The 15909-nt window shown below is 41.4% G+C and overlaps 1 protein-coding gene across 29 annotated transcripts in view; it reads left to right on the forward strand.

The window, feature by feature from the left end:
- The first annotated feature begins 8562 nt into the window (after positions 1-8562).
- The window catches only part of TTN (titin), a 302099-nt gene continuing 294752 nt past the window's right edge, over positions 8563-15909 (forward strand). For 28 of the 29 annotated variants that reach the window (XM_063933349.1, XM_063933371.1, XM_063933359.1 and 25 more), the window contains exons 1-2: positions 8563-8797; positions 11026-11128. In XM_063933349.1, the coding sequence (XP_063789419.1) occupies positions 11038-11128 (91 nt within the window). In that variant the 5' untranslated portion in view covers positions 8563-8797; positions 11026-11037. The remainder of the gene's footprint in view (positions 8798-11025; positions 11129-15909) is intronic. The other variant, XM_063933377.1, reaches the window with a different exon arrangement.

Genomic DNA, 15909 nt, shown 5'->3' on the forward strand with positions numbered 1-15909 from the left:
CTGGCACTGTGGGGGCAATGTCTATGTGGCACTGTGGGGGCATTGTATAGCTGGCACTGTGGGGGCATTGTATAGCTGGAAAGTGGAGGCATTGTATAGCTGGCATTCTGGGGCACTGTATAGCTGGCACTGTGGGGGCAATGTATGGCTGGCAGTGTGGGGGTAATGTATAGCTGTCACTGTGGGGGCAATGTCTATCTGGCACTGTGGGGGCATTGTATAGCTGGAAAGTGGGGGCATTGTATAGCTGGCACTGTGGGGCATTGTATATCTGGCACTGTGGGGGCATGCAGGTAGGAGGGGGGCCTGTGCGGAGGGCGTGTTGGGAGCTGTGGGGTGAGGGTGTGCAGGGTGTGCGTGATTTGGGGTGTAGGTGGCTGTTTTGGGGGGTAATCCTAGGGAGGGGTGCATGGTTACCACTACCAGGCACTGTGGGGCGTCCGTGCACTGGTGGCTTGTGGCTGGGGATGCTGGGGGGATTGTGTGGCTGCTGCTCCCGTTCTGCTAGTGGTGTGCTGGGACAGGGCAGGAGCTGCTAACTCACCCCAGCCCTGTGACTCCACCCAGCGTTAGAACGCCAGGCACAAAGTCACAAGGCAAATATATAGGAGATTCTTATATTATTACACTTTGTCCATACCAGAAAGTACACAAGAAGAGGTGCACAGGGGTTAGAGAGGTACAGATCTTTACACAGTGTTACATATGGTGGTATGTGTGTGTGTGTGTGTGTGTGTGTGTGTGTGTGTGTGTGTGTGTGTGTGTGTGTGTGTGTGTGTGTGTGTGTGTGTGTTACTATAGTGACTTGAATGTGTCTTGTTTTTACTCTCTTCAAAATAATTATGATAAACTCTACAATTAACATGGAGTTAAACAGCTATTTGTAGAGCGTACAGACTGTGGTATATTGTTTTATTTCATTACAAAGCTTGTTTACCTACTCTCCTGGTATGTCCTGGAAACTCCCAACTGGGCGATCCAGGGTCTTGATGACGTGAGTCATATTGAATCTTGCTGTTGTGGTCCCAGTTAGGTGCATCAGGGGTGTACAATTGACCTGGCCCCTATAGAGAACCAGTAATCAGTGGCGTATTTATAATGGGTGCAATATGGGCAGTGCACACAGGCCCTCAGGTCCAGGAGGGTCCACACTACACACACAGCACCTATTTCAGCAGTACTCACTTGTCCGGAGAACCACGTCTGCTTCAGCAGCGCTGTAAAATTGCCAGGAAAATGGAGTGGCAGACATTTTCCTGGTGCTTTACGCATGCACAGTAGGAAGATCACTGGGAAAATGGCCACTGCTCCATTTTCCCGGAGACCTGCCCATGAGCAGAAGACTGTAGCACGGCGCTAGAGTCTTCTATTGCTCACACAGACTATGCTGCCAGCTAGAGAGTAGAGGGCTCGGATGGAGACTATATACAGCCTAACCAATGTTCAGATCAGAGGGGAAGAAAACAGATTCTTTCCTGCCCATTTATGCTGCTAGATTATTATTCTTATTATGTAGAGTTTATGGTGGCGTCAGACTGGTCATGCGGTGACATATCCTCGTGAGACTGTTGGTCGTAAATATTTAAAAAATAAAAAATGAGGCTACAAATAGCTCTTCATTACACCCCTTAGGTAACAGTTCCAGTGAGTAGCGTGTCAACGAGATCCAAAAATGCAGAGCCATGTGTAATATCATCTTCTAGACCAATATGAATTGGATTTTATTTTACAAGGAAAGTTAAGTTTAAAAGGGCAAAGTGCCAAAGCATTACAATGTACTCCTAGTGTTACGTAATATTGTTAGAGCCAGTCACCTCCTGCTAAGTAGATTAAGACGTGCTTAATGAAAGTCATTTAGCTTCCATCTGTGTCAAACTATTAAACACTTTGATGTCTAAACTGTATCTCATGCTGTCGGAATGTAACTGACACATAAACAAACACCCCAGAAACCTCAGATAGAGAGGTAAATATGATTTAATGTCTTGCATCTTTCACCAACTGAAATGTCCTTCCCCTCCTCTCTCTTCTGCAGATCTCATATCCACACCCCCATATATTTCATTCACCCCATCCTTCACTCTTGCAGGTCTCAGATATCCTCTTGCTATTTTATTTAACATTTTGAATGAAATTTTATTGAGATTTTTCAATAAAAATTAAGCAGGGGATACAGAAAGCAAAAGGAGAAAATGAGGAATGGAGTTACAATGAATAGTGGGTAAAGGAGCAACAGTAGTGAAATTATATAACAAATAAGATAAAAGGCAAAATATAAAGCCACATGGTAACATACTGTAAGCCTAATATTAACATGAAGTAATCTAAATTGTTGCCTAATGGAGAAGAGGAAGAAGGAATAAGCAGGAAGAGAGTTGAGTGGGAAAGGCTGGGTTCTAGGGTGAGAGGAAAAGCAAAAAAGGGACTCAGGGTAAAGGTAGCATGGGAAAGAAGGGAGAGGACTAATATAAAGGTGGGTCTGTTGGAGATTAGGTTGGAACATAATCAGTTCTGTGCCAGAGCCTCATAATGTGAGATTCCAGAGGTCTAAACATATGAGAGCATTCATGGTGATTACTAGTGATATGTTGTTCAAGGTGAAATATACTCCGAAAGGGATTTATCATTGCATTGGATAAAGGAAGTTCTTGCTTCAGTTTGCAGCAATTGAGAACTTGGTGACATTAAGTACTGTATGTTGCGGATGAATATCTGGGAGTGGTTAAGTACATTCTGGACAAAAGACAAAAGTGAATATTATAGACAAAAATATAGATGAATTATTGTGATGTTATAGATCAAGTTATGGATGAAATCCCAGAAGAGAGCTAAGTTCCACGCATGACGTGTGCGCAGGTGTACTATCCTGACCAAAGTCCCTCCAGCTGTGGCCAGAGGGTTGATGGTTCAAAATCAGGTGGGAACCAAGTACCACTTGTGTCAGGAGGTGTATCTATAATGGGTGCAAGGTGTGTAGTTCACATGGGGTCCTGTGTCCAGGACGCACACACCACACACCCTGCAACCATTTCTTGAACACTTACTCTTCAGGAGTCCCACTTTAGTGGCAGCAACGCTGTACAAATCACTGGGAAAATTCCATATGGACATTTTCTGGGCGTTTCGCGCTTGCACAGTGGGGAAATTCATTGGGGAAATGGCCAACATGCCCCCTCCTCTCTTAATGCACCCCTATCATGTGCAGCTGTTAAAATGTGTTCCTTGATTTGAATGCAGATTAATCGTTTTGTAGTTCTCTTTAATCTGAGTCCATGTATCCAGGTCCATAGATTTCGCCTCTGTATGTTTCCCAAGACAGCTCTTGTGAGTCTTCCTCAGGTTTATTGTGATTGAAAAATCCAACTTAATACAATATCAACTCATGAAAGCCAAGAAAGGGTCTATAGAACTGCTGATGCCTACTAAGGGGGTATACAAATTTCTAACCTGAAGACATTTGAAAAAGATATTACCATATGGGTTCTGATAAAAGAGTACTTGAGTCTAAAAAGGTATGTATAAAGAGTGGATGCCAAGGAAGGCCACCTCTAGATGTGCCCAAATTCTAAGATAAATGTGGACATATGCAAAGACTTCCTGGGAGATAAGGGAAGCAAAATAATATTTCTTAAAATTAAGTAAACCCTTACTATACTTGTACAAAATTTAAAGCAGTGCAATCTAGTGCATTTACCGGACAAAACATATTTTGAGATGGCTTGTTGGAGCTTTATAAAAAAGGAGGATAGACATGAACTGGGAGGCTTTGGAAGAAGTAAAGAAACCTCATGTTCATTTGAACTGCATTAATGCATCCTATCTAATAGAAAAAAAATGTGGTGCCTATACTGTAGTTCAGGCCAGGCCAACTTGTGGATCATCAGCTGTTGTGAAACTACATGTTCCAGCATGCCCTGTCACAGTTTTGCTGTTAGGGAATGCTACAACTGTGGCAAGGCATGCTGGGATGGTTTGTTCAACAACAGCTGGAGGTAAACACCTAGGTATTTTTAGATTCACCATTATAAATTGTAATTGGTTATTCGGAGGTGAAGTATGGAGGGGTCTACATTTAAGAAAAGTGCTTCTGTTTTATCAGAATTAATTTTGAGTTTGATAGAATACCATAGGTGGTATTCAATTGATTATTGTGCCCGACCTCCCGTCTAAAGTGAAGGGAGATCGCATGGCCGATATTCAATTGTATATAGTTTTCATGCTGATCGTGCCCATAAAGGTCGGGTTTAGCCACGTAATGTAGCTAATCCCGATGAAAGTGCTTGACGCGATCACAAAAAGTACCATTCAGGTGCCCAAATGGGTCACTTTTTGTGCATTTCAGCTTGCCACCCCCAGGGGGTGCCAAGCTGACATGCAGACGCAGGAGCTACAATTGGGTAGCTCAGTTTGGGTGCCATCTAGTGACTGCGGCGGAAAAAACAATTGAATTCCGCCTCATATGTAAGTAGTTCATTAAGCAAGGAGGAAGAGACTGGGGCTGGTAATTGTGAGGAGCACGGCATCTGCATATAAAGCCAACTTGTGGCCACAGTGGGTGTCCTGTGTACCTGAGATGTTTAGATTAAGATGGAGCTTGGTTGCAAGAGGATTTATGATGAGATCAAATAGTAGAGGTGAAAAAGGACACCCCGGTCTCATGTCATCCTTAATAGGGAATTTGCTAAAACCAAAGCAGATTGTTTAAAAATCTTAACAAGTAGGCCACATAAAGGACCAGTCCACCCTATCAAAGGCCTTCTCTGTTTACATTCCCTCAAATCTTCTTTATATCCACAATATAATATATATCCTTTCTCTCTACTCTTAGATCTTGTGGAGAGTGGAATCCCAGAACAGGAGCCAACATGGACCAAAGGATAATAGTATATGCAGAGGGGCTATAGGTAGACTATATAATAACCAATGAAAGGAATTGACAGCTAGAGAACAGTCAGACAAGCCAAGTTCAACAGTTCAGAGTGGGCAGTGATATACAGATGTGTCCACTTACATCTTTGCTATTTTGCTCAATTTGGCACAATATGCAAAACACGGCTAAGCTGTTTTTCACGAGTAGTGAGTGGATGGATTTTAAGATTTTTGTTTGCTATAATAGAATATGTATAAAGTAACATATTAAAGAAGCAAATTAAGAGTATATACAGGACACAGGTAACCAGACTGAATGGAGGCAAGAATAACATAATAATGAGAAGAGAAAGACCTGTCACCTAGACCAATTCCAAGTCAAGGCCGCAACTAGGGGGGGGGGGGGCTAGGGTGGCATGTGACCCGGGCACTGGATCAGAGGGGGCGCCAGGACAGTCACTTTAATGCCTTAACACCGGCCTCCCCCTGCGGCTGCAAGGAGCCGGACGCACTGGACTGAATAAACCGCTGAGACTGGCGCACAGTTTACACGCCGCCACGGCCAGCCAATTACCGGGCACTGACTGTCAGCCGCTACCTGGGAGAGCCGACGCCTCCGCAGTGACGCCCCGGGCCTGGGTGATGACAGCAGCCAATCAGCACTGGCTGCCCCGGGCTCACTCCGGGCTTCGTGTGCAGCAAGCAGGAGTGCAGGAAGAGCCGGGTGCGGTGAACAGCAGTCGGCTGTGGGTGATGACTGCTCCACCTGCCTGTGCAACCAGCATAAGGAGAGACACCCGGGGCCAGAGGTAGGCAGCTGCCGCATTCGTGCATTATATAACACAGGGGAGGGGTACTACAAGTTCCAAGCGGTGGGACAGGCACACCTGCAGTGTAATGAGCAGCATCTCCAGGTCAGTTAATTGCACCGTACACCCATTCCTGGCTGCAGCTGCCTCCATGCACTGTCAGTGTACAGTCCTCATATCATATGCTGCACTAGTGTCTGTGATAGAGGGATGGTAGTGTACTCATTGCTGTATATTATACACCTGCCATACACCCATGCCGTTTTATATTTTTTTCTGTTAATTTGTATTTTTATTACAATCTGTTTTATTTTATTTCTGTATTTTTTCATTTGTGGGGGGTGGTGGTGGTGGTGAGGGGTGCCAAATTACTGCCTTGCCCCGGGCGCTGAAAATCCTAGTTTCGGCCCTGTCCAAGTTCACTGTCATGGCAATCATTTTGGTCAGTAGCAGTTACCTGTCTACTCTGACCGACTCTACAGATACTCACATATTCCAAGGACGAGGAAAAGCAAGAGGAACGGCAGAAATCTATCTATCTATCTATCTATCTATCTATCTATCTATCTATCTATCTATCTATCTATCTATCTATCTATCTAGAGATACTGTGTATTTACTAGCAAACAGCAATGTTTTCAGGTCTGCTTTTCAATTAAATGAAAATTTCCACATTTTTTTCTTTTAATAAATCAAACTGTATTTATCTATAGCACATCCATATATTTCTACAGTGCTAAGGAAATCTAAGTCGAATTTTTTGTTTAATTTTATGTTAAATGTATATAAAATCTAAACTCAGTAATTTGTCTAATTCCAAAAATGAAACTAATAGTAGGGCAGACTGCAGCCTCTAGGGTTTACCCTGGGCGCGACAATCTACTTTTATACAATATTTGCTCCCTATACGACTTAGACTGTAAAATTGTAGTCATAGATTAGAAATTAGCAGTTTTTAATAAAGGAAGTCCATACTTATTTGAATGATTTATACAGTGATACATTTACATTATCTATAGGAGTGATTGTTCTCATGGGTGGTCTTCAGGTTGCCGGCTGTCTGGATCCCGGCGCACAGTATACCAGTGCCGGAATCCCGACAGCTGGCATACCAACACTTTTTCTCCCTCTTGGGGGTCCACAACCCCCCTGGAGGGAGAATAGATAGTGTGGCGTGCATGGGTGTGGTATTGAAAGTCGACAGTAACTAGGTCGACAATGTCTAGGTCGACCACTATTGGTCGACAGTAACTAGGTCGACAGGGTCTTTAGGTCGACATGTTCTAGGTCGACAGGTCAAAAGGTCGACATGAGTTTTTAATGTTATTTTGGTGTCGTTTTCTTCGTAGAGTGACCGGGAACCCCAATTAGTGCACCCCAATTAGTGCACCGCGTCCCCTCGCATGGCTCGCTTTGCTCGCCATGCTTCGGGCATGGTGCCTTCGCTCCGCTACTGCTTCGCTCGGCACAGATTACCGTTCCAATCGTAGTCCACGTGGATCGTTAAGTATGAAAAGGTTCAATAAAAATTGTGAAAAACTCATGTCGACCTTTTGACCTGTTGACCTAGAACATGTCGACCTAAAGACCCTGTCGACCTAGACACCCTGTCGACATAGTTACTGTCGACCAATAGTGGTCGACCTAGACATTGTCAACCAGTTACTGTCGACTTTCAGTCCGGATCCCGCATGTGTATCGCGCCACCGTGCCCGCAAGGGGTTAATTTGCGCTCGCCCAGCTGTCAGTATGCTGGCGGTCGGGCTTCTGGCGCCGGTATGCTGGTCGCCGGGAGCCCGGCCGCCGGCATACCCTACTACACCTGTCCTCATACCTAACTTCATTTCAGTTAATAGATATGTGATAATGTAAATGTACCAGGACAGAATAAAAAATAAAAAATTATATATATATATATATATATATATATATATATACATATATATATATATATATATATATATATACAGGTTGAGTATCCCATATCCAAATATTCCGAAATACGGAATTTTTTGAGTGAGACCGAGAAAGTGAAACCTTTGTTTTCTGATGACTCAATGTACACAAACTTTATGTAATACACAACGTTATTAAAATATTGTATTAAATGACCTTCAGGCTGTTTGTATAAGGTGTATGTGAAACATAAATGAATTGTGTGACTGTACACACACTTTGTTTGATGCACAAAGTTATAAAAAATATTGGCTAAAATGACCTTCAGGCTGTGTGTATAAGGTGTATATGTAACATAAATGTATTCTGTGCTTAAACTTAGGTCCCATCACCATGATATCTCATTATGGTATGCAAAATCCGATATCCAAAATACTTCTGGTCCCAAGCATTTTGGATAAGGGATACTCAACCTGTATATATATATATATATATATATATATCCACGTGTTATAATGGCACTCACTGTCCTGCTTACAGCCACCGCCCAGGTGACATTGAAACGTTGGTGTCCACTATGTCTGTAAATTTTTGAGTTGCATGTAATACACTTTTTATTTAACAAAATCTGTGGAGTGCCGCCTGGTTCTTGATGCATAGAGGAGAGGAGAGGAAATCCATCCCAGAGAGCTGGTATCTGATATATATATATATATATATATATATATATATATAAAGATTTACAGATAGATAGATACATAGCTTGAACTATCCCTACCCAACCCCTGTGCACATGCTGGGATCCCTCAGTAAAGACAAATTTAAGAATGCCAAATTTAGAACTAGCAGTCATGTAGACAGGTGTGACATTACATAAAATAGACCACCCACTCCCAGCATCCCATGCTGTGGCTGAGCAATAGGGACAGCCCATGCAGTGACGATGCTGGGCTGTCAGCAGATCTGGGGTATATAAAGTAAAAGCACCATGTTAGCACTTCTGAGCAGTGCGTGCATCCCCAGCCTTGCCTCGGGTGTAGGGATTGCTTAGAAAAACAAAACTACACACAGCCAAACCCTGTGTAGTTTTGTTTTCTAGGCACAGAGGCCCAACCATTTACACACTGGGATTGTCTAACATTATTCTTTGGGATAAGGACGTCGTTTTCCAACTAAGTCTTGGGCTCAGTCCCAACCATTTTAAGGCACTCTGAAGACATCAGGTCAGTAGTCAGTTTATTTTTCATTGTTGGGATATGTTATCTTTTGGGCCCATATTTAATAAAAAAAAACACTATTTATTTAAATATATTTACACAGTAACAACAACTGTAGCAATATTTATACATTTATCTGTGTTATAAAAAAAATCCTTACATATTATGTTTATAGCTTAATTGGTATGTGTGTATATAATATATATTATATAATAAAATGCAGTACAATGTATTATCTATCACTATGTGCTAAAAATAAAAAAAAGTATACATAGAGTAATTCACAAAAGTTCATATTTAAAAAAAAAAGGAGAACAAAAAGTTTCAAATGTCTTACAGTATGTCCAAATTGTTGTATTATGCCGGTTGAGAAATGTAGTTTTAAAAATGGAAGAAGGTGTTAAAAAAAGTTTACAGAACTTTTTGCTGAAATGAAATAAACTGTCAGGGTTCTATTACTCACAGACAGGGCACTGCCAGGAATAACTCTGATAAGATGCAGAAGGCATTAGCTAAACTCCAATGACTTTTTATGGGAATCATCTGCTCCCGTATCTATAACATCCCTACTGGGACCACTTGTCTCCTGTCAATCACAGCCCTGACTGCTAATTTTAGAACATGCCCTTTTGTGATCTTTCTTGATTAAACAAATACATGATATACCCTTATTATTACTTCCCTCACTGCTTCCCTTTTAATTACATTTGTTTTCATTATTAAATCTTCTTTCCACAAATAGTTTAAACTTTTTTACAAATTTGTTTTACAATTTGATAATTCTTATATCATTTTTTTTTTTTTTTGTGGGGGGGGGGGGGGGGATTTACAGTTTATAGCTTGCCACATACAGTAAAACATTGTTTAATGGAAGCTAAAATTCAGCCAAATACCAGAATAAATGGTTCTTGCCCATGAAATAGCATACAATTAAATGTATGTAATTAATAAAAATTAAATATATATTTTTTTGTATTTATGAGAGTTTCTGCAGTAAAGAGCAACCAGGAAATAAATTATTATAAGACTAATTGGGTTGTAAAATAACTAAAAAGGTTTTATTACTAGAGATAAGCATTTTATGATGCCAATTAAAACTTAAACTGAACTGGTCTTTATGAAGCTGTACAGTATGTGTTGTAATTGTGGATTTAAATAAATATGGCTTGGATTAAGTATTTTAAACAGTATCATAAAATACATTTATGTGCCTTAATGTTCAGTTTATTCAGACATATTCTGAAATACAGTTGACTCTATACTGTTTTATTTACTTTCTTATACATTCTAGTACCGTGAAGGACTAAGGGCGGGATTCAATTCTTTTCACCCCTTTCCACACCCGTTCTGTTTCTGCCCTCAGGGGCGTGGTATCATTATTTCAGCTCACTACCCCCGGAGTAGCGAGGCACCCAACCCTTTACACAGCTAAACCTGATTACTATGGGCGCAATATGCGCAATAACGGAGATCATTTAGAAAGGAAATTGGCCGTGATATATTATTTGAATCCCACCCTAAGTGTTTTTTTTTACTCTAAGGGGGAGACGTACAGGGTATCAAACCTTGGATGGAGATAAAGTGGAGAGTGATAAAGTACCAACCAACCAACCAACCAACCAACCAACCAACCACCTCCTAGCTGTCATTTTTCAAACACAGCTTGTGACATGGAAGTCAGGAGCTGATTCGCTGATACTTTATCTCTCACCACTTTAGCTTTCTCCAAGGCTCAGCAGTGAGGTGATATATTTATAAATTCTTAATATTATCTTTGTATTGTTCTATTCATTTATATAATCAAAACTCTGGAGTATATTGTAGTATGACATGTGAGTCTCTGCACATAGGCTTACTACATAGCCCCATTAATCTATCTTCACTGTACTGTATCTCTCTCCAAGGTTTGATACAGTACATCTCCCCCTATATCCCTCAGCTACTGTCTATAGTCTTCACACTCTTTCTGCTGCCCCCCAAATAAAAATTAAACTTACATTACTTGTGTTCATGATCTGATACCCATACTTAATAAGTCAGAATTAAAATGTGTCCATGCTATGAATGGAACCATGTTTCTAATGTAATATAAAACATACTAAACATTTATTTGATTTTTTTTTTTTAAAAGCAAACTAAAACAAGTGGGATAGTTACATGCATTCAGCAATTGGAAATACAGTAGAAGACCGTGATGAGATTTTATCTTTATATATTATGTTTTTTCTCTTTAGAGTGCCTAAAAGATGGCTACGCAAGCACCGACGTTTATACAGCCGGTACAAAGTGTTGTGGCACTGGAGGGTAGTGCCGCAACCTTTGAGGCTCGGATTAGTGGTAAGGAAATTTTTCTATGTATTTTTTAATTAGAAATCAATAACAGAAATGTATTACTACTGTATATTAATTATTGTGGTGATTATTGTGTAGAATGAAGACATGTTGCAGATACTGCTAAGGGCTAAAATATTTTCATTAAATTGCTTGATCTGATTTGGTTTTTTATCATTATTACATTAACATTAGAGTTTATATAACAACAGGTAATGGAAGTAATTCTATATACAGAGTATTGTGAGCAATATTCTCATAGTGACACATGATAGACTGGAATTCTGGGACATACAGATGTAGCCATGCTCACTCATCCTGCGCCTAGCCGCCTGACGCGACTCATTTGGCGTGATGTGAGCTTTTTATGGAGCTGATCACGTGTGTGAATAGCCAAAGCTTGGCGTACTAAGTCGCACTTTTAGCTTCCAGTCGTACTAAGGCGAGTGTGCACATGTGGCCATATTGCAGTATGGATAAGAGTGGCTACATCTGTAAATAGTTCTCAAGTAAAAGTAATTTAGTACAGAGGTAGGCAACCTGTCGCACTCCAGCTGCTATGGAACTACACATCACAGCATGCCCTGTCACAGGTTTGCTGTTGGGGCATGCTAAAACTGTGGCAGGGGATGCCGGGATGTGTAGTTCCACAGCAGCTGGAGGGTCACAGGTTCCCTACCCCAGAGTTAGTGTTATATCGATGAACACTTTCTGTGAATATTTACATTATTACAGTACCAATTTTCAAAGTGTTGAATAGTGCTGGGACAACAGTTCTTACGGCTGTGTTCATTGCGTAAAACAATAGCAATGATTCATGTACGACCGTGTTTTATAATGATTACGTTGTTATTATTATTCTAATAGCTCCTATTATAATCAGACACGTCATCGCTTGGAGAGAGAGAAAGTGGAGGGTGATAAAGTTCAGTGCCAGCCAATCAGCTCCTAATTGTAATTTTTCAAACACAGCCTGTAACATGGCAGTTAGGAGCTGATTGGCTGATGCTATTTCTCTCTCCATTTTAGCACTCTCCAATGATGCATCTACTGTACCATCTGCCAATCTAGTTTATTTCGGTGTGCTGATATCATCTATTAGAAATGTGAAGCAACTGTCACAGACTCTTTTAGTTTTGGCCACAGACACATATCTGTTCTATTAGGTGTGTATATATATATATATATATATATATATACAGCAGTTGAGTCTCCCATCCCCTGTTTCAAGTTAGTCTGAATGGAATTCTATACAATATTTTGTAGTGATTCTGGGCATGAAACAAAGTTTGTGCACATTATATTTTGGACTATGGTGCTATTCCTTCTATGGCCTTAATGTCTTGTCATAGTACTTCTATACTGAATAGCGGGCTGTTTATTAGCACAAATATTGTGCCTCCATTCAAGCACTTACTTTATAATAAATTAGAAGGAGCCTATATGAGAAAAGTAAGATCATTCAAGCAGGGGTGTATGTAGGGGTTCGAGCGCCCCTGTCAAAGTCAGGGGCAGCCCCCCCCCCCCCCCCCCACACACACACACATATTTGAAATAAGGGAGGTGTGTCAAAAAAGAAATGTGGCCTTGTGGGGAAGGGAAGGGGCATGGCCACACAATTGTACTTCCAGTTCATATAATGCCACACAGTATCACATTACACCGCACAGTAGTGTCCATTACTCACATTACACCACACAGTAGTGTCTCTTATTCACGTTATGCCGCACAGTCATACCCCTATAGAAAACACAGTCTATAAAGGGCATATGGGGAATGCAAATAGAAACTGGAAATGAAAATGGAAGTGCTAATAAATATATTCCTAATTTTATATGGGGAATACGGTCAAACCACATTTGCCATTAGTATATCTGATCCTGCCCATAGGCAGACACATATACACTTACATACATAGCCACACACAAAACACATACATATTATATACAGTACAGTCACACATGCAGTATATACAAATACAGTCACATACATACTGTACATTCCAAGTTGATCGCAGCAGGAATTTTTTTAGCAGTTGTGCAAAACCATGTGCACTGCGGGGTGGGGGTGGGGGGGCAGATATAACATGTGCATGGAGAGTTAGATTTGGGTGGGTTATTTTGTTTCTGTGCAGGGTAAATACTGGCTGCTTTATTTTTACACTGCAATTTAGATTGCAGATTGAACACACCACAACCAAATCTAACTCTCTCTGCACATGTTATATCTGCCTCCTCTGCAGTGCACATGGTTTTGCCCAACTGCTAACAAAGTTCCTGCTGCGATCAACTCAGAATTACCCCCATTGTTACACACTTATTCACATAAATACAGTAGATACTTATACACACACAAACATACATTCATTTCATTCATACATAGTCACACATACATAAATTCAGTCACAGACACACATACAGACAGACAGACTATATAGTGTCCCCCCCACCCCCCACATTACAGACAGGGTACGCTGACTGCATGTACTTTAGTAGCTCATTGTCCTCTCTCCCTCTCCTCCATGCTGCTGGGCTGCCTGGCAGTGAGTGTCGTGTTGTCCCAACCCCGTGCTTCCACTCAGTCCACGACCCTAACCCAATGCAGGGCAGTGTATGTAGTCCTGTGCCTCGACCTGCCCCCCTCACCTCCCCATAATCTGGCTCTGACTGTACCTGGTGACTGTCTGTCACTGCCGATGCCAGTATCCAGCAGCACAGCTCCGCTCTAGTGATCAATCAGACTCAAAGTAAACTACAGCTCCCGGAGCTCCCGGCAACAAGGGCTGCTGGGATCTGTAGTTTATGTTGTGTCTGATTACAAGCGAGCTGCTGTGCGCTGCTGCCGGACACTGGTGCTGGCACTTACATACAGTCACCAAGTCTAACAGTACCACTTGGTTCTACCCCCTGGCCATGGATGGCACAGCCAGACGGCGCCCCCTCCTTGCCTGGCGCCCCTGGCGAGTGCCATCCTGGCCAATAGGTAGATACACCCCTGCATTTAAGTTACGGAAGAATGTAATGTGCCAATATGGATTCTATTCTCTGAACCTCTGTATTTATACATTGGCAAAACATGTAATTTTACATTTATAAAATGGCAAGGCTTTCCTGTCAAGCAGAGAATACACACAGCTTTGTGCAGACTGCCTGATAAATACTGGCAATTAAGTAAAATTTCCCCAAATTGAATTATAAATTCAATATACAGTATGTTTTAATGATATATATGTTATTTAAAACTAAGGGACAAAACCAGTATTTACAAGGTGGTATGGGGGCAGAGCTGGACTGGCCATCTTGTATTTCTATCTATCTATCTATCTATCTATCTATCTATCTATCTATCTATCTATCTATCTATTATTTATTACCAGTTATTTATATAGCGCACACATATTCTGCTGCGCTTTACAGAGAATATTTGCCCATTCACATCAGTCCCTGCCCCAGTGGAGCTTACAATCTATATTCCCTATCACATATACACACAGAAACATTCACGCTAGGGTTAATTTTATTGGGAGCCAATTAACCTACCACGCAAGTACGGGGAGAATATACAAACTCCGCACAGTTAGGGCCATGGTGGGAATCAAACCCATGACCTCAGTGCTGTGAGGCAGTAATGCTAACCACTACGCCATCCGTAGTGCTATCTATCTATCTATCTATCTATCTATCTATCTATCTATCTATCTATCTATCTATCTATCTATCTATCTATCTATCTATCTATCTATCTATCTAATCTATCCTCTTACATTTACCTGCAGCAACTCCTGAGTCATTTAAATTGTGTCATTAGGCCCCCTTGTGGCATAATGGTGCAATTTGTGGGTGTATGGGTGGGGTGGAGATAAAATGACACTCGCAAATAGCAGCATTACACCGCGAAGACATGGGGCTCAGATTGTTGTCATTTGGGGATTCTAGGTACTCACCCCCCCCCCCCCCCCCGCATGCGCCGCTGCAAGACTTATACAGTATACTGTACATTATGGTGAATCGTATACCATTTGGAACACATAACTGTATATATTCATATTTTTACATTTCCAGAATATGTTATGTACATGCACCAAGATGATGTGCAGTCAAACCATTCAAAGTTACAAGGGAGTTTTTAGTTTTAAACACTATTACTGATCAGATTGTTGCTATCCTTAGTATAACCTTTACAATATTTAATTCAAATGTAAAAAAAACATTTCATCTGCAATTGCGTTTTGGCAACCCTAAGTGCTTGAGCCCCTGTTTCTAACCCCTGCCCTAAATGGTATCCGTTCACATGGTCTACCATGTTATGGTCGACAGTCATTAGGTCGACCACTATTTGTCGACATTGACATGGTCGACATGGACACATGGTCGACGCGTGAAAATGGTCTACACATGAAAGGTCGACACATGAAAAGGTCGACATGATTTTTTTAACTTTTTTTCCTTTTGGGGAACTTTTCCATACTTTACGATCCACGTGGACTACGATTGGAACGGTAATCTGTGCCGAGCGAAGCGAAGGCACCATGCCCGAAGCATGGCAAGCGAAGCGAGCCATGCGAGGGGACGCGGTGCACTAATTGGGGTTCCCAGTCACTTTACGAAAAAAACGACACAAAAAAACAACAACCTCATGTCGACCTTTTCATGCGTCGACCTTTCAAGTGTCGACCATTTCATGTGTCGACCATGTGTCCATGTCGACCATGTCAATGTCGACCAATAGTGGTCGACTTAATGACTGTCGACCATAACATGGTCGACCATTCATACCGGAACCGCCCT

This window comes from Pseudophryne corroboree, chromosome 7 (genome assembly GCF_028390025.1).
Source record: "Pseudophryne corroboree isolate aPseCor3 chromosome 7, aPseCor3.hap2, whole genome shotgun sequence".
NCBI lineage: Eukaryota > Metazoa > Chordata > Amphibia > Anura > Myobatrachidae > Pseudophryne > Pseudophryne corroboree.